The sequence below is a fragment of the Coccinella septempunctata genome, chromosome 3 (assembly GCF_907165205.1).
Source record: "Coccinella septempunctata chromosome 3, icCocSept1.1, whole genome shotgun sequence".
Lineage (NCBI taxonomy): Eukaryota > Metazoa > Arthropoda > Insecta > Coleoptera > Coccinellidae > Coccinella > Coccinella septempunctata.
Window position 1 is genome coordinate 25,101,360 of NC_058191.1, and position 21,307 is coordinate 25,122,666.

The 21,307-nt window shown below is 32.8% G+C and overlaps 1 protein-coding gene across 1 annotated transcript in view; it reads right to left on the minus strand.

Moving 5' to 3' along the window:
* Positions 1-12,171, minus strand: part of LOC123309146 (protein TIS11) — a 43,073-nt gene extending 30,902 nt beyond the window's left edge. Inside the window, exon 1 of the mRNA XM_044892101.1 lies at positions 11,991-12,171. Within this exon, the coding sequence (XP_044748036.1) occupies positions 11,991-12,038 (48 nt within the window). The 5' untranslated portion in view covers positions 12,039-12,171. The remainder of the gene's footprint in view (positions 1-11,990) is intronic.
* Between the last annotated feature and the right edge of the window lie 9,136 nt (positions 12,172-21,307).

Consider the following 21,307-nt stretch of genomic DNA (forward strand, 5'->3'; position numbering starts at 1 on the left):
CACATATATCTTAATCTAACACGATCGAGTACCTATGTAAAATGATCTTTTTTTTATATTCTGACTGGCTGGTATCTCCTCGAATATTAATCTGACACTCTCGAGTAAATCCCGGATTTCCCTCTTGGCCTCTAACTACATATCATGAATGGTTTGGAAGCCCAAGATTTAAACTGGGGACTGGGGATTTACTCGAGCGTGTCAGATTTATACAGAGAGTTTCAAGATTCAATGCAATAATTTTAGGTATATTTTCTGAATAATTTTAGGGCAAAAAGTTAAGTTAATATGAATATTAAAGTTAATATAAATATAGGTCTGCAAACGTTCATTTACGGAGCTACATGATTTTGAAAGATCAAATTTTTTTGGTTTTTTCTCTATAATATCTGCAGGGATTGTTAATTATTTATTTATTCATCGTATGGCTTCATGCATCCCAATGACATTGCCATCTTAAATTTTTCTTCTTAATATTCAAAATTTACCGTTTCAATTGAATTGAATTGAAACTCTATGAGAAGACTTCGTAGGTATAAAAAGTGAAAAAAATTTGATTTTTGGAAAGATTGCATTTTCTTGGATCTAACCAGCAATGAGCGTGTTCAGTACCTGGATGGGTTACCCCTTTTCTCATCATTAGGCCTGTCGCATACATGCAACTTTTCAGTTTCGCGATAGTTGCGCAACAATTTGATTGCAGGCGGTTCGAGTGCGCTCACCTTAATTTGAGTAAGCACGCAAAAGCTAACTTTACGTTAGTGCTGTCTTGAACACATGCCACAAGTTCATATTATGATCTTTTCGCATTGAGCTACGTACTGAAGTCAACTAGGCCCATCTTGTATTTATTATGACAGATTGTGTTTATAGCTTTTCTATAGATAAGGGCTGTGTTCAAAGGCACCGGCTTTTATCTATTGATATACATAAAATACATCAAAGGGACCGTGCTTCTATTCCACATCAAAGGAATGAATGCCGTCGACGCATGTCGTTTAGATGGTTCGAATAACGTCAACCCATTTGTGATGGCAGGCTACACAAATTTCCGTAACTCAATATGGAATTTTACAGAAGAGTCCGATATTTCTGAGCAATGAATCACGAAGGTTTTCTGAATGCTCAAAAGTCGAAGGAGAGCATGCGATTTATAACGCTTTCAAACCAAAGCCCGAACGCCAACAAACGCAAATTCTATCGAAAGTAGCAATTAGCGTTGAAATTCGAAAATATTTGAAGCGATTCTAATTTTCATCGGATTCAGTTCTAATTCGGAAACCGTGATACTTTCAGCGCTAGGAAACTATTAATTATTCTATACTCCATTCACTTTTATTTTAGCACTCGGTTGGCCATGAAAATTTGACACATTTCACTGTATATTACGAAAATGTGGGGTTATGACGCTTATCAAAACATTTTTGGGTTTTAAATCAGCGCTATGTTGTCCGGTCTACGTAAAAGTCTCAGTAATTACGTATTTTATCTCTACGAACGCGTAGAAGGGCCACATAATATTGTAAAGATATTTTTCGTTGAATTCCTACTTTGAACTCGGAATTTAACTGAATTCCGACATTTTTCTGTCGATGAAAAGTGATTTTTTTATTTCAAAGACTTGACAGAACGTTGGGGGTATACCTTAGAACATAAATACATGGAATGGACATTGACGCGCTATGAATGTATTCGTTGTGGTACAAACGTTCGATGCTTCTCTGTCTAGCGCGACACTAAGGCAGTGGCGTAAAATAATTAAATTTATATAGCCCCTACCTTTTTATACGGAAAATTGACTTGACAATGATGTCAGATTCCACTATCTTAATTGTGATTGGCGACACTAAGCAACTATCTCACTCCAGTCTTTGGACAACAACAAATGTTTATTATTATTATTCCTTGTATCTATGTTCAAGGGCAAGGGGTATACAGGATGTTTCATAAGTCGTTTGCCATAGCCTTATGGTAAATGCAGGTCATCCAAGCCTTTCAGAAAACTTGCTTATTGCTTATCCTGAGGCTATTAGTTTCGGAGATACGGGGTGATTCATGAACATTCGCCTAAATTTGCGATAGCCATAAGTCTGGAATGCAAGGTCCGATTTCGATCAAATTTTATGGGTTTGTTCACTTCAGAAAGCTCTTTTAAACGGCTCATGAAATATCAATATTTTCAGGGCAGTACTCAGAATATCATGATTTTTCTTTCAAGTTCCAACATCTGTATTTTTCACATCCCTTACAGAAATTTCGTTATTGCCATGAAAAACTACATAATTCCATTCTAAGGAATTCAGTTTTCACTTTGCTTGGCACACTTGTCACATTGCCGATTTTGAATTTTTTTTTAATTCAACTCTTTTTCATTTTAAACCCTCAGTTTCCACTAAGTGAGCGTGAAAATATGACAGATTTTGCATATCAACACTTTTTTCGAACACTCATTATGTGCTCAAAGTTTAACATGAGAAAGAATTGAACAGAATTTCAAATAATTCAGAATCTCGGCAAAGGACAATAAATATTATCACCGAAGGAATAAAAACAGGACCGCATTTCGAAAAAATTACATAAAATATTGATTCGTCTGGTTAATATTCCCTTGTGACAAGTTTGCCATGCAAAGTGAAAATTGAATTTCTTAGAATGAATTATGTAGTTTTTCATGGCAATAACGAAATTTCTGTAAGGGATGTAAAAAATATAGATTTGGGAGATTGAAAGAAAAATCATGATATTCTGAGTACTGCCCTGCAAATATTGACACTTCATGAGCGGTTTGAAGGAGCTTTCTGAAGTGAACAAACCCATGAAATTTAATCGAAATTGGACCTTGCAGTCCACAGTTATGGCTATCGCAAATTTAGATCAATGTTCATGAATCACCCCGTATCTCCGAAACTAATAGCCTTAGGATACAAAACAAGCAAGTTTTCTGAAAGGCCTGGATGACCTGTATTCACCATAAGGCTATGGCCAACGACTCATGAAACACCCTGTATATCGCTTATCACTTTTTTTATAACCAATAAGAAAAACAAATTCATCACCTACGAAAACCTGAAACTTAAAGCCACAACTAATTTATTAGAAAATTTTCAACTGGTGAGATGAGGAGATGAGTTGAAATTTTTCCTCCGAATATCCGTTTATTTGTGACGAGATTAATGCAATGTTAAAAAAGAAAACTCGTTGTCATATATCCAGATAATATCACACTCGCTTCCCATATAAATGAAGACAATAAAAAACCGATCAAAGAATCAACAAAACATTTACTATCTGCGAAATATCGCTTGAGTCACTTTGCGACAAGCGACCGTAAACAGGCCACTTTCCGTATCAAACGTAAATTGTTAAATCGAAAACGATCTCGCTTTTCACGATTTCTGAAACTAATCATAATCACCCAGATAAATTCGTGTTCAATTCCAGCTCCACCGATACATTGTAACCGAAGATCGTGTCCTATCTACGATTCCATTCAAAAATAATTAGGTTTAGTTTGTTTTAAATATAATCGGATGGGTCGTTATTTGGCTGCTTATCGCTGGCGCAGATCGGACTTCGAAATGATCACGGAAATTTTCCGAACGTACCCGTTCGTCGATTCTATGATAAATACGATTTCGTTATCCGTGATCCCAGTATCACAGAGAAAAGTGCAACATCAGCCGCGACCTCCTCGAAAACAACTATTGAGAGGTCTAATTATGACGTAGGTATAGGGAACGATTTCAATTTAATTATGATTTGAAATTATGATATAATGTTAACGTTCTTCATTATCTTCAATGATGGAAATTTGATGTTACGTGCAATGATAATGAAGGATCACTTTTAATCCTACAGTTGCAGTCATGCAAAAGTTAAGTGTTCAGGAAACACCATTTTGCAGAAGACTATGAAATTTCGGAAAATGTGGGTTGGTTTTGAAAAGTGCCGACTACTCTATTTGGCCATATACAATGCTCCAAAAGTGTTTGCATACATGTACAGGGTAGGCAAAATTCGATAGGATTGAATGACAGCTATGTAACCGTAAGAGCTAGGGAAAAATGGATATAACGTTTCCTACCTCGATGTTCAAAAGATTGTTAATGGTCAAAACGGATCCCTCTATCTTCTTTTGTTTTCAAGTTATAACGTCCAGTTTCAGTAGGGTTAAAGGCAGCTTTAAAATTAAAGCGACTTTATATTTGATTATGAAACTGGCCGTAAGTGAAAACATGCTACAGACACTTTTTCATGCAGAATGCAGTGGCGTAGTCCGGATATTCGAGAAGATGCTCTGGAAATGAGGAGATTATGAGAATTGCCATGACTACTTCATATTTACCAATTAACCTCTACTAGTAGTGGCACAGCCTTATTTGTGAAGGTGTTTGAAAAGGTTTTGGTGCTGGTATTTAGATCATCTAGTAGTTGAAAAGGTTTCGGAACATATTCAGTTGAATCCAGGTTTATAAAATTCCCTGAAAGTGATTCATTCCATATTGGAAAATTTTTCATCCTTTCAAATATCCGGAATGAAAATGATATTAACAGTCTGTCATATTGGTAATAATATTGAGGTCTATTCTTTGAAATCTACAAGGTTGTTACAATTTTAATATCTGAATAATAAACCTAAGGAAATCCACTAAAGAGAAGCATGTGTCATTTAATAACTTGACATAATTTAGGAGCATAAAGTTCATTATCATATTATCAATGAAATGACCTGCCAACTAGACCGAACTAGTTTTTGAGTTTTTTTATTGGAAGAACAATCAGAGACACGACGTATGTTATATATTCTGAATTAGAAAAAAATATGGGACTGGAATATTTACAGGGTGGGCAAAATTCGTTGTCGATCGAGAGGATCTCGAGAACTATAATCTGAAAACAGAACCGGCCTATCATTGCTAGATTTTGAGTTATGAACAAAAATTCGCAAATTGCCATTTTCAATAATGCTGAATTACTCCCTTGTTTCAACTAGTACTCAAAAATCCGAGCGAAAATCATTATGGCATTCTACAGGCATTTTTTCATGATTAATTTAAATATGATTTTATTAAATTTTCAAATTCAGTCATTTTCAAGCTATGACAAGGATTTCTTATTTTAAAAATGGAAATTATAGTTGAAAGTTCTTTTATTTTGCTGCAAATTTTTTGCTGATTTCAAAAATGTATCATATGTACCTAACTATTCACTTAAATATTTTATGAGAAAGATATATAAACTTTTTCGTGCTTTCTATTTGAAGATTGAATAATAAGACAATAAGTAAGTAGGCGTTACCATAGCGACTGTTGAATATGCAATTTATTTTTCATGGACTCAATACTTTGTGATAGGAATTAGCGATTGTAGAATCACTTTTTCTATGCAGGCGTATATTTCTGATTCAGCATTATTGAAAATGGCAATTCCTCAATTTTTGCTCATAACTCCAAATCTAGAAGTGATAGGCCGGTTCTGTTTTCAGGTTCCGATTACTTAGGAAAAAAGAGCTAGAGATTGTGTCATCCTTTTTCTTCTAGCTGCTATAGTTCTCGAGATCCCCCCTCCCCAGTAGACAACGAATTTTGCCCTCCCTGTACAGAATACATAATATATAAAGTAAAATAAAAAACGACTTATTTAGGTGTCTACATGAGTTTAATCTGCCTGAAATGGCAACAGTAAGCAAGACTGCTTTAGTGCCAACATAATAATGAATTGAAGATTCTACATTGACCCCAGGCTCAAAAAAAGCCACTTTATTCATCATTGTGTCAACGAGGTTAGCAATGAAAATTTGATGTTTTGGTAAATGTCCTTCAAAGCATTAGCGAACTATTGTAATGTCTGCGGTGGGTCAGGTGAGCGGTGTAATTGCTGTGATATTATAGACCAGACTACCAAACATGTTCAATACAATTGGCCTGGAGAGGTTGATACCATGCATTTTTATGCGGTTGTTCACAATAATTCTGGCCCAATTTGATACCGAGGCCTTTCCCCTGCTGGTGGCGTTAATGGAGATAATAAGATGTGTGAGCCCATTAAAACGAATGCCTCCCCAATCGAACACTGAGCCACCACCGAAAAGAGTTGTTGGAATCATGAAATATTCATTATACCCTTCAGACAAAGTCTGTACTCATCATGTTGGAGAGCCCTATCATTAAATATTCTTGTCTAGGGTCTAGGGTCATCAAAATTACGAAATCTCAACCATTTTCGGCGCAAAATTCGAAAATTACAGTTTTGCCTCACTCCGTTCCTTCCAAGGGAGAAGTGTGCAAAAAGTACGAACAAAGTAATCTATAATATATTCCTAATTGATTCAGCAAATAAATAGCCAATGAGTTGTCTCATTTCGAACAACCAGTACAGTCCCAAATGATTAATGAAAAGTCTTTAGTTATCGTCGTTCCAATTTTTTCAGTCAAAAACTCGAAACTCATTTCACTGAACTAATTTATTCCAATTTATTACGAAGTTTTTCAAACGCCCTCCAATTTACGAAAACAAAACAAACGTTCTACAAACTTAGGCTCATCTCATCCATGTAATCTGAGAATGCAATAAAGAACTGTAATAGCCAACCGTGGAACACTCTGTATATGTGACCTATGCTAATCAATGCAAATCACGTTTTAACGATAGTCCGAGCGTCCTATCCCAATTTGCCTTTGCCTATCTTTCTCGCCGAGTTCCTCGTTACATAACCATAGAACCAACAAATAAACATGAAAAATGAACATGGGAGATCCGGGACCATGGAAGCAAGAACCACGTCGTCGTCGTCGGTCTCAACCTTCGAATTTAATAGAACTAATCACTTCCTATAATCACACCGAGCTGCGTTATGTTGGAGTTGGCCTTGATACCTGCTCGTAATTATCCTATACCAGCTCGGTCCGTCAGTTAGCACCCTACTCTTCTCTTCTTCTACCTGCGATAGCGATGGTCACGCCGAGTAGAATCGTACATAAAATGGGAGGGATCTAAGGCCGTTTTGACTGGAAAAATTAACCAGTTTCGAGAAATTATGCCGAAAAACTAATAGAACTGCCAATTTTTGTATGTTAAAATTGCCGTATTGGATTATGATCTGCAAAGATTTCAACCGGTCAAAAGAATAAAGGATGTCCTCTGGTCGTCAGAATATACAGGGTGAGTCTTTGAGTCGTACAAATATCTCAACAGTAGATTCTTGAGGTCAAAAAAACTCTTTTGTCCTATACCATTTTGATAAAAGATGTAGCCATTTTAAGTTTTCATAATGAGCTGTGCCACCCCTGGAAAAACAAAATTATCTTCAGAATAACTAGCTAAATCTGTGACACTACACATCTGTGGATCTTTTGAACAGAGTTGTTTTCATCCAAAGTACCCAGTTTTTCAAATTTCATATTTAATTTGTATTTTTTGTTTATTGTTTGTAAATTTTTAAATTAAATTTGTTAATTTTTGTTTATTGCTCGCATTATGCGAGAAAATATGATGAATAATTTCAGATCACAAAACGTTAAATATTCATTAAAAAGCCTTCAACTCAGTTTCAAGAGTTGGGTTGAATTTTTGGTATTTTTATGAAAAAGGTCACAGTGAGTATATTGTGTTCGAAAAAGTTTCATCAATTAAATGAAAAACTATATTCCAAAATTCATTCATCCGTTAAAACCGCTTGTGAGATGAACTAAAAATAACATTTTTTACGGTTTTTCTGTATCTTACAATCCGAGCTGATTCCGAAAAAAATGGTAAAGGAAAAAAGTGATCCTCAAGAATCTACTGTTAAAATATTTGTAAGGGTCAAAGACTCACCCTGTTATATCTTTCAAGGATTCCCTTGAAAGTTCAATATATCATTATCAATGATATTAACAGAAAAATTATTTTTTTTCCAACTACATCATTCGTCATCGAGAGCTAGATTTTCTTTGCTATCGGAATAATTATGAATTTTCCGCAACACTATCAATTTGGTATTATTTGTTTTATTTACTGCTCAGCTGGAGCTGGATAATGGAAACATTTATCGGTCCAGGGATTTGATGATCAAAATATTGATATTATTCTCCAGTTAAAAATCTAGCAACAAACACTCGGGTGGCTATGGAAACTAATAGCGTTTTCTATTGGTAAAACTAGTGCAGTCGAGAGCATATTTTGATGTCACTAGAATCATTCCAAAGGATATGAAGCTAGTTCTTTCAATGGAATTCACTGTAATAGAATATTCCATTAGTGAAACTAGTGCTCATTGAGTGCATATTATAAAAATAGAGCATATATTTAAAGATATCCTAATTCATATTTGAGGTTCTGTGATCCAGTGCAGCACTAGTTTTACCAATAGAAAACGCTATAAGATTTTGCGTTGAGGAATTCAAGTTGGCTTTGAGAATAAAAAGTGATCCATAGATGAATGCGACTCAAAGTGCACTGACCGAAGATTTTTCGCAAATTGAGTTCTTATTTTTATGCTTATTCCTAATGCTGATCCATTTCCTCTCAATTTGAATATTCCTCATTGCAATTGCAAAGTATGTGTAAGTACATACTTTTATAAGTTATATTTATACATTTCAGTTCTGTGATTGAAAGCACAGAAATTATTGGAGATATTTTGTGACCAGATATTAAGCTGAATCTAGACTTTCAAGGCCTACTGTCATTAATGCTTGGAATGACCTATAAAGTTTGGACCATTGAAAATGAAACAGCGACTTTGTAGATCTGCAGAACAGAATTGAATTACACAGAATATTTAACGAAATGATCAATTCAGTAAAAATTTAAATTTGAACGCATGAATTGAATGAAAAAAGTTAAATATGCTGAACTCAGAATAAAAAAGAGTTTTTTATTTTAAATGGCAATCCAAATTTTTTATCGAATTATGATTCTACTCCTTGAACCTAATAAATAATGTGCTTAAAATAGGTCATTTTCGAGATACCCAAGAAATGACAAGCTTATAAGATGAGTAACGCATTGAGTTTTAAATATTCACACCTCATCATCAATTGAAAATAGTAAACAGGAATCCACTTTTGCGAAATTCATTTTCATTCAGTCTCATTTGTGTTCACTGTTTCGACAAAATGCCTGATTTTCCCAATGAATATTATACCAGTTGAATCTCATTCTTATTCATGATGAATGTAATGGAGTGAATAGAAAAATAATTAGAATCTACACTAACTGAGAGATTGTCTGACTGACCTAGTGCCATCAGTAAAATACGTCCGGAGTCACTGCCATCTGACATTTTTCAAAAAAATTTCTAGGCTGTTACTATATTAGGAAAAGGTAATGTAAGCTCTTATGCATTTTTCGATAGAATTTTGTATTATTATCGAGTATTTCTGCATCTGAATGTTGTTGTTAGAATTTCATTCATTAACTCACATTACTATTATCATACAGATATCCTTTTCACACAACCCCACATGTGAATAAATATTTTATTTTCTGTTATCGTGAAAATTGTCTAATGTTTGTCACGCTCTACTGGCAAATTGGTTACTTTCAGCTGATATCTCTACAAAAATGGTAATATCAGTTGATTATGAAATTATGTATCCATAAGAAACTCTAAGATATATAGCAAATATTGAAATATTTCGGGTTTCATGGTTAAAGGAATACAGCATGAATTTGTCACTTAAAAAGTTCTAGTAATCTAGTTTCAGGTAGGTATAGTGATATAGATATGATATCCTTTACTTCGATTATTCAGAAAAAGATATAAGAATAAAGAAAAACGATATTAGCTTCGATAAATGTGCTCATGTCTAATTCAAGAAAGTCAAAATGAATAATTCTCTATTGGCTATCGATTTTGGCTTATTCTATGCCATCTGAAATGTAAAAACAATACGAAAAGGTTATAGATGTTTATAATTTCTACCTTAATTACAATATTTTTATCAAGTTTTATTGAAATTTTTTTCTTTATAAATATGTATTTCATCCTTAAAAAGTATTGAAAAAATCAGGTTAGGGCATAAAATCCAGGACTCATCGTCAGTTAAAGGCTGCATGCCCCTAAGCTGATTTTTTGTGTTTTTTTAAGATTTTTCAAGAATTTTAGGTATCTATCAATAATTTCGAATTAAAATATTGTAAATGATGTTGGAATTATAAACATCTATATATAATGTTTTCTTATTGTTTGTACATTTCAGCTGGCATAGGAAAAGCCGACCTCGATAGCCAATAGAGAATTATTACTACACATTTTATTTTCACCAAGTTCTGAAGTTCTTTCAGTAGATCATGATATTTTTGACAAAAAATTGTCATTCCACTTTTGAATCTAGTTCTAGTTGTTCATAATAGAGTGAGGGGCAGCTGTCAAATATACCTGTTATTATACTGTTTACGAGTTACATAATTTCGAAGTAATCAGTTATCCAATAAGTTGTGGAAAACAAGGAGTATGGGCTATGATTTAAACAAATTTAAACTGTAAGAAATATTTTGGGGAAATCCAATGAATGCTTAATGCTTGGTGAAAAGTCTCTTTCGCTACCATAAACATGCCATATACCAATGCTGCTCGTTACAGATACAGAGTGTTTAAGGTTTTTACATCTAAATTTCCTGATAAGTCAGCAAGTTTCCACAGAATCAACAAATCATTATTCATTTCTATGATGAATATGCTCATGGAGAACGACAGTTACCTGTTAGGTAAATCGAAACTTATCTTTTTTGTGTTTGATATCTCAAATCTCAAAATTGAATTGATTGAATGATCAGATATTTTCCAAAAAATTTGGTAAAAATGGAATGTATTGCCCACCGTAATTAACAAGTGCTGTTTAAAAAAAAACTCCAAAAATTGAAAATTTTCAAATGGAAATTTGGTTATTTATTTGTTAATATACCGTTAGGTATACCTACCCAACTAATAATAGATATTATTTTTCGATCCTATGTTTCAACTAGGGTGTATTCTAATAAAATTGTTGTATTTGAAATTATTAATCTATACCAGATTTCAGGTCTGTTTTTGAGTTTTTGCTTTATTTTTGACTTATATCAGGGTGTTATTATTTCACCCAGAAAATTTTCGAAATAATAATTTAACTCAATATTTTCTTTTAATTTTGAAATTCAAAGGTAGTCATGACTAATTTTTCCTTTTGTAACGCGGTGCGGTATAATTTTCCACTTGAAATATCAACTCGACATTATGTTGCTTAAAGAACTAATAATTAAAATTGAAAATTATTTTTTTAAGTGAAAAGCTTGTCTTCATTTTATATTCACCAATTTTCTCAAAATTATCCAATAAAATTTCGAATTTTTATTCGGAAAAATCATTTTCCCCCAATAAATTTTTGAAATCAGAAATGAAGCGAAAATGTATCTATGTGTATAAGAAATTCTTTAATCAAAATGATGCCTAGATGAATCTCCTCAAGTATTGAAAATCAACTGACAATAAATAAGACTAGACTGAAAATTTCAGAATCGAGAATTTAGTAACCACTAAAACTGAAAAATAACGGCCTGACTAGCCCCCTTCTTTTCTGAAGGTTACTATGAATTTTTGGAATAAAAAAACACCTTTTGAGAATAGATGTTTTAACCGAAGTCTTAACAGGCTGAAAATTCGTGAATCGAAAATTGAAAGAATACCTCCTATATAGCTAGGCTACAACGAATAACTGATTTTCAATTAATTTATATTGTGAATATGATATTCTCAGCTAAAACATTGAGATTAACCTTCAAGGATGAGAAGTTTTGATTTCGTTCTTGCATCATTTTAACAAAAAAAGGGGCTATCTGTAATATTTCGAGGTTTTTGGGGTGATATGACTTGTTTTAATGATATAATTTCTTCATGAGAAAGGTAACCAATATATGAAGTGCGATTTTTCGAATGTTTTGACGAAATAATATAAATCTTTGATATTGAATATTCATTCATCTATTCATCTGAAAACGTATTCTTTTTCTTTCAACGATAAAATACTTTCCTGCAATGCCGAAAACGCCATTATCCCATCAAATCTGTAGAGATCCATTTTTCTGAGAGTTCAACAATTAGGCTGAAAAATTCCGTAGAAGTCAATTCACATAACTTGTGTTTATCCGTATAGTTTAGTGAATCACTATAATGTTTCAAAAATCGTATAATATACAGACACTGGAGGAACAAACACGAAACTGTCGATTTGTTTTTCCAACGGCAACAGCTGCGTTGTCATGTGCCATAACAAAAAATCATAATGAGACGCTAAAAACAGTGAGTCAACTCCGTCTCTAGTGGTAATAAAATGAATTTCAATTATCCTAGCTCTCCTGCTGTGAAATTCGAGATGTCGCTCAATTATAATCGGGACTGTATATGCGTGGTTTATGATGCAGTTGGTTGTTTGAAAACTAAGCAGAGAATTGTAGAATTTTCGTTTTCGGAAATAAATATGATGATTTAATTATTCTAGAAACTCAATGAAGAAATTCTGAATGTGCAATGATAAGAAAATGTTTGGAGCCAAGTAAATATCTTGTAATAAGAGATATCGAAATGAAATTGGTTGTAATCAGGCAAATAAACTAGTTTAAATTCCTGATTCTTCTACATACAAATCTTCACCAACGTTTCGGCAAGATTCGTGGCTTTATCAAGGCTCATTTGATTTTCAAGAAGTCAAAGAATAAATCATTGAGATTCTTAGATGTGACATGGATGGCTTTCACGTGACTTATTTTTCAGAATTTTTCAAATAGTTTTGAAAAAAATATTCTTCGAAAAACAAATAAGCCTTTGAAAGAACGAATCTTGCAGAAACGTTGATGAAGATTTGTATGTGGAAAAATTAGAGAAATAAAAATAGTCCACTGTCCACTTGCAAGCATTGACATTCGTTAAGCTCGAACATTACTCTTTTGCAGAATGGATGTTGTTCGAAGAACTCATCTTGAATCAATTCTGTTTCTGGAAGAATTTGTAATGCAATTTTTGTTATTTCACGGTTAAATTGAACAAAAGCTTGTTGAAAACTGTAAAGAATGGATGTCTTGTGGAATAAAATTTTTTATCCACTTATTCAAACTTCAATTCGATAATTAATGTGAATTTCACATAGTAATAAATACAAAATCATATAAGTGAGGACCTATTTTTTTCAAACGTACATATGTTTCAACATTATGAAAATTTCAGTAATTGTTAGTTGTTATTATTAATTTAAGCTTGTTTCCATGGAATTTTTTTTTTGTGACACTTCATTTTATTTGAAAATTTTAAAAATAAGAGCTAGTAGATGTAACCTCAGTTACCTCAAATAAAATACATATAATAAAATAATTCTGGTGAACTTTTCAAGGACCTAATTGCTAATTGTTGATGATTTTTTCAGGAATTAGTTTTTTTTTCAACCCAATGATAAAATTACAATTCTCGTTCAACATTCCATTAACGATTACATCTAGGCAGTGGTTACTTTTAACACCTTCTGTGTCCTTTCAACGTGGTTTCTCGAAAATAGCACATGTGTAAATTTCCTTTGCTAATTTCATTTGTAAATCTCAACCAACGTAGTAGCTTTTATGCCCATCCACCACAAAGAGAGGATCAACACCTGTTGTGCGTAGGTTTGGGTGACCGTAGCGATGATGCTTCATCCAGGTTCGTATTCGAAAATTTTTAGAGGAGACACGAGAATTTTGTATCTTTTACGGAATTGAGTGAATTAGTAAATTGAATTTTTTATGTCAGTATTTGGTTAAAATATTTTTTGATGCCCAATTTGAGCTGAAAATTTCGAAAAAAATTTCAAATTGTGGTTAATATTTTCCGATTTTTTCATGTTGACATAGATTTGCAGTTGTTCAAATTATAATATCCATATATTTGCAGTGATGTTTGAAATTACTTTACCATATTATGACAATTTACACTGAGTGGGCAAAAAATTGAAAAACTGTATAATACAGTGAACACTGGTGACACAAAAGTAACGCAGTAGTAATCATTCGAAGGAACCGAATTTTATGCATCAAAAAGTATTTTGGCCCATTTGTCTGACATTCGCCATACAGTGTGAGTCCAATACTATACATATAATTTCTAGATCAGTCACATTAGATAATAATTAGTAAATAATCATAATTTTCAATTTGATAATTGTTGTCGAACTGAATTGATTCATTTCTCGACATTCTCCAAGCAGCAATACATAGTGCATATTGCCTTAATTACTGTATCCGAAAAATTATTAAATCATAAACATTGAATTGTTTTTATTACAGTCCCAGAAAATTTTTTTTTTTATAATAATATTATAATTCCTATATGTTTTGATATGTAAGTGGGAATGTCAATTAATTGTATAAAGTGGATAGACGTTATTATATGGGAAGAATGGTATGAATACCTTATAACGAAATAACAATTCATACTTGTCCTTCAAATTTTGCCATACACGAAAAATAGATCCAGACTGGCGCCCATAAATGACGATAGAAACCTTAAATTTTTATAAGCCGTCGGTCTATCCCTTTGTCGCCAGTTTTATTACTTTTTTTCTAACTTTATGTGTGACTGACCTTCAAATTCGATAAGGGTTTCCTTTGTTAGATGGATGCTTTTAAGTCATTTTGTCATTCCTACTAATAACTTTGACTAAACAGCAATGTTTTATAACATGTAGCAAAATTAAAGTAAAGTTAGTCCACAAAATAAGTACAGGGTATCCCTAATTCAATGCAACAAAATTTGGTCACAGATTCTTGACACGAAATTAGGAGACCCTTATTTTTTATTTTTGTCAGGATGAACCCTCTTCCGGAGTTACAGCCTTCTGAATTTCGCTTCTAAAAATGTTCTTTTCCTTTTATCTCAGAATCCGTCCATACGAAAATCACTGAAGTTCTTGCACATGAGTTTTATGATTTGCGAAATTTCATAGTGTCAAAAAATTAATTTATCGTGAAAACACCTGCGATTAAAAAAGTATAATTTCATACGAATCTCGAAATATGTACGTTGAATCAAATTTTTAGATTTTTCTCATAAATCTTGGGTTTCGTGAAAAAATTGCCAGAAGACAAGAAAGTTTTCCAATTAAATTGGCTTTCTAACAGATAAACAATTTTCAAGGAATTCGAATGCACGAATATATAGGGGATATACATATATACTTAGCAATTGGCCAGTACGTATCGAAAAATTAATTCTAAACAGGAATATGATCATAATATTAATAATTGTTTATATTATTGAGCAATATCCTAGAATAATTTAGGGTTATCGACGTAAATTGATGGGACCCAAGTGCAAATTTTATTATTCAGGGAAATAACAAAAAAACTGAATGAATTAAATTAAAAGTTTTGCTGATTCCGATTCTTTTGTATACAATAAGATAAATTTTTGACACTTTTGGCTCGGATTTTAATTAACTAAGCATCGTAGGAAATTGCATAATTTCACTACATAACTATCGCAACTGAATAGAAAAAACAGCATTTTTAACAGTACAGAATGAAATGATAAAAATGGAGAAATACTCTTCAAAAATATCATAAAGAATCAATTTCATTTTCACAATATGTAGACTAATTTTCAACGCCCAGTTGAGTTTAGTGGCGTCCTTTCATCAGTAGATCGATGTTCAACTGACTCTACATCTTTTGAAATCCATGACCGAAAAAAATAACTAAGTACATATGGGATCTACACAAAATAAAACTCACTAAAACGTTTTCATTCGTGAATAAGAAAAAGGAATTGGGAATGAATGAATGAATGGACATATATTTATGTATCTGTGTATCGTAATTTGATGCAACATTAATATTCTGAATGCTCAGCACTCATTATTGCTCTACACGAATTGATATACATAGTTCGATGATAACCAAACACGCATCTGATTTCTCGATTAAGCCCTCTTAGCTTAGGTACTTGGCCATAGTTCATTTAGTTTTCAAATCCCAATAAGCTATCTAACTTAAGGCTGAATTTTCTATTGCTTTATTATAGAAAGTTACTTTTCGTTCAAGTAAAGTAAATCTACTTCAATACTACATAACCATAAAAATATCGTAAAAAAACTCTGTTATGGTTTAGTTTGGAGAAACGAATTATGACGTTGGCCTGAAGCCGACCCTGTCTGACTTCTAAAACGATTCACCGTACCTACGAAGCATGTAAAAACGGCTTCAAAATAAACAGGGAGAAAACCAGTTTAACGACCCTTTTTGCGTCCTTTCCTCTTTTCATGGATTGGACCCTTGCAGGTGTCTGGGGGTGTAAGAAGAATAGGCAAACAAATATCCATCTTTGAACGTCGGAGAAACCGTAGGGTGGTGGTTTTGGGTTCCGCGTGGAGGACAGTGGCGTGCGTAGAAAGAGCAACTATATTTTCGCGTTGATCTTGCAGAGGAAATTTATTGTGAATCTCTATTTTTATCTTTTTCAATAGATACTTTCAATGAAGTTGAAAATAAGAGTAGAAAATTTCTAGCCACCAGCTAAAATAATATTCTGTACGGAACTATTTCAAGAAATGAACGACCCTTTATTGTCAGTGCACATTAAATCGTACTAGGTTGTTGAAAAAATATCGATATATCAATATTTTCAGTTCGATATAACGATATTTTTGGGCGTTATATCGATACTGTTGGGCGATATTTTATTTTTCGATATATCCATCTATCGATATAAAATTCGAACTACATCGGATCTGTGCAGAAAATCGATATTTTTACAGTCCGACAAAAAAAATTCTTTTTTTTTTTAACAAATTGTTATTTATGATATGGTTTTTGGCACAACACGATACTTCTAGTTAAGGAGAGATAAAAATTACATCTTAACGTCTTTGTCACATAAATATAAATTATCAATACTTTTTTTTTATCGTTGTTCCTAATTTCATATACTTTTTTAGTTCATTGGAGATAGTGGCTGTTGGTATTCACCTACTTATTTTTTATCCTGTTTGAAATCGTACAGATATATCGATATTTTCTTGTGAAAATATCAATATCGATATTACCTACCAAAAATATCGATACTTCTTTAATTTCCGACATCCCTAAAGCGTACAATGGTGTTTTAGTTTAGGTAAATAACAAGCGTGCAAGAATGTGATTTAAATATCCAGAAAGGCGGACCATGTCTGATCAGAAGGAAGAATTCTCTAAACCTAAACCATGGGTCGCGAAAAATTTTTAGGGGGTCTCAAAAATATATTGTGAACTATTAAATTAGTGGAACAATTGCAGTTGACTAGAGTATATTAATTATTTGGGAGTCGCTTGAAGATTTTTACTTCAAAAAGGGGTAGCAATCGCAAAAAGTTTGAGAAGCACTGCTCTAAACTAAGGAAAGTACGAAATCGAAGAAGGGCCAAAGAATTGAATAAATTTACCATCATCACTTGTTTCACGTCGATTATGTGGATTCTTTCCTTTGCTTTCCAAAGAAAGTCACTAATTTTTTGATGGAATTGCAATACAAAATACCTCTATGACAGATTCTCACAACAGAATAGTAGAAAGTTCTCACGGAGAAACTAATTAAATTAATTGCAATGTAATTAAAATTACATTATTACGATTTCATGAGTTGCATTTTTTCAAATTCCCAAAAGAATTGTTACATTCATGTCTGTATTGAAATAGCTATATTCCTGTACCTCGAAAACACTACTAGTTAAATTCGAAGGTTATAGCTAAAATCTTCCCGAGTTATATGTCGGGATTAAAAATAGAATAATTCTAATTCCTTGGCCCTTTTATGCATGCGTTGGAAATGTGAGAAGGGGGTAGTATTTTTTCTCTTGCTTAATTCTAAAGATCCATTTTTGAAACACCTAATGATTCAAAAACAGAAACCAGTAATCATAATTCGAAAAAGACAGAAAATCTTCAAATTCAGTCATAATGTTAATAATACGAACTTACTATAATTTTGAGAAATATAAATATTTCGTCAAAATTAAAATAAGGATGGAGTAGTTATGATGTTGTTTCCTCTGCAAGAAATTTCATTTTGTAAATAACAATTATTGTGCGTTTGTAATGAAATATTCTTCAATAATATATCCAGATAATTTCATTGCTTCAAATAATCAGTTGATCCTTGACATGACGTTTTTCTGCACACAGACTGTCAGTTCGAAAACATAAGGGGTTGTCTTTGAATGATGGGGGGTCGAGGTTGGGGAAGTGAAGTACTCATCATGGGAGGTCCCTGCTCTTGAAGAAATTCGAAACTTTTGGAAAATTTATTGGTTACAGCGTGTTCAAAGACCGTTACAGAAGTTTTGATTTACTGATTTGGGAAAGCTATGTACTACAAAACTGAACTAAATACCAAAATAAATAGCAATATTCCAATAAAAAAAAATCAGAAGTAACAATCAAATCCTTGTATAACAATAATGATATAAATACTAGGATATTATTCAATATTCAGTGAGAAATTTCAGTTTTAAACACTTGTTTCAGTGGACGAGAGATTGAAGGGATCATTTCAAATTGAACGTCGTCCTACAAAGGTTTTGAGTGATACATTCACCGGCAAAATAATCGATCCACTGAATAAATGGAGTTTGTTGATTCATAAATGTTCCATTTTGATTGAGTTTTTTTTAATTGTAGGTAAGTTTATATGAGATCTATCACAAGTTTTTAATTTCAAGAAAATTAGGCGTACGTCATTTTATACTGAGTGAAACGAAATCTGTTTTCTCACTTTAACTTCAAAACCACCTGTGGAGTATTCCAGTTGTTCCATCTATAAAGTTTTCTTATTTTGTCATCAAGATACATCTTTTCTTAACAATTTCATCTTTTATTTGATACAATAGCTCAATTAATGTGAAAAATATAATGTTTCAAGGAAAACCTTACATTTATATAATTTCGCTACTAAAACAGTAGGTTTACAACCTACTGTAGAGTACCTCTAGCAAAAATTAGACCTGTATATAGGGGGAATCGTCTAGGTCAGCCTGTCAGAATAGTAAAAAAAAAACGATCTTTGATCCTACTCGAGCATGTCAGATTAAGATATCTGCGGTTAATTACATGTATGTATTCTCTTAATCTGACAATTTAAGTGTGACGAAAATGTGTGGGAGGGCGCCAAACTTGCAAAAAAAAGTCACTTGTAAATTCCCGAGCGCGGTGGATTCTTTTCTTATTTTGAAGCTAATGAATAATGGAAAAAATATAATCTGACAGTTTCATCAAGCCGAAACAATAAAAATTAGCCATAAAGTTCACAAAAATCAGTTTTTTTCAATTACATCCTCTCTTGGGCTTCAAATTGTTTTCGTATTCATTATGAAAGTTGTAGAGCATAACATTTCTACAAATTTCGTCCGAAGCAATTCTTGCTACGTTTGAACGTTTTTGAGATATATGGCGGTGAAAGTACTAATGTACATTACACTGGATTTCTACATTGACCTTGGCATTTCGGCCTTTCGCATGTGTGGCTAAGCTCCTCGCTTTTATCACCATCTAACTCGAAAACGGTTAAGAGTATGTAAAATTGCTTCAGACAAAAACTGTATAGAATTTCATTATGTACAACTTTCATAATGAATACAGAAAACATTAGAGGTACAGAAAGGGAGATGCTTTAAAAAATCCATTGTCATCAACGGACCGCTGTGACTCTGCGTCACGTCCGAATTGTCAGGTGGAACAAACACCCCATAAATTTAAGTCAAAGAGTAAAAAACATATTTCGTTTCACCCAGTATAAAATGACGTACGTAGATTTAATATCAACTCATCTACAATTAAAGAAAAACTAATCAAAGCGTACTTATATTACCTAACAAATTTATCAATGAACAAACTTCATCAATTCATTGAGTGGATCGATTATTTTGCCCGTAAGTGTATTTAACACTAAAGCAAAAATCACGATCTCAATATTTTCTCAGAAAGTAGACAAAAATCATACTGATTGAGCAGAAATATTGTATATACTATAGAACACACATATCCTTCATCTTCCTGCGGTTCACCGAGTTGAATCTGATAGGCTCAGCGCTAATAAATCATACTTTAAATGTTCAATGCAAACTCCTCAAGTTTTTCAATGGGTAATGATTTCTTCAATCCGAATAAGTTCGTGCATGTGTTTATAAATTTTGACGTGAAATTTCAATATGGTCTACGAGGAAAAAGTACATTGAGTATTGAATAAAACACTTATGGGAAAACTTGCCTTCATAGCTGAATAGCGGATTCCGAAAGTGATAACGAAACGCATTCGAGCAAGGATCAACTCCCCGCAAAAAAAACATAGTATCGGTTTTCGCCACGTTGCCGCCGCACCAGAAACAACAACGATAGGCTCAAATGAACAACGCGGGAATTGGTTTACAAGATAAACACCATTGCCACCATGACGGGAAACGGTTCTGTTGATAAGACATGAAAAACAATCGTAGATATTTTCAGTTGATGAGTAACCGAACGCTATGGGTGCCCAGGTGATTGCTATGCACATTTTTGCTCAAGGCAAACGCAATGTCGCGTTTCAAAACTTTTTCGAGTTGAAACAATGAAACGATACCTTTTCAATTTCAAATTGACACTAATCAGAATCAAAATGACATTAGTCAAAATCAAATTGTCAACATCAATTTCAAACTGGCATTAATCAGAAACAAATTGGCAATAATCAAGTTCAAACTGGCATTTTTATCAATTTCAAATTCACAATAAATACCTTTCTATACCCTTTCAAGTTCAAATTGGCGCTAATCAAAAGCAAAATGACACCAGTCAAAATCAAATTGACAATATCAATTTCAAACTGGCATTTATCAGAAGCAAATAGGCATTAATCAAGTTCAAATTGGCATTTATCAATTTCGAATTGATATTAAACTTAAATAAAATAGCAATTGTAAAAATCGAACATCAACGTTCGAATGCAACTGAATCAGTTGATCACACAGATCAACACAGCTCTTTTTCTCTGTCTTTTTCGTTCAAGAATTATGAGTTTTTCTCATGGCAACATCACGAAAAGTAGTACTAAGTATGTATATTAGGAGTCTCTCAAATCTTTGCATACTCAGCGAAATGAAATAGTTAATAGGTTTCCAAAGAACAGCGAACAGTAATAAACGTTGATTCTGAAACACAATGGAAGTCTGAAATCGTCTCTTTTTATGATAACTTATTAAAAAACACACGATCTTCTGTCTCTGTTCTGTAAATGAAACGAAATGGTAGAATCCAGAATTTCCAGAAATTAGAGAATATCGTTCAAAATAATATTGGCAAGGTAACGGTTGTAAATTGT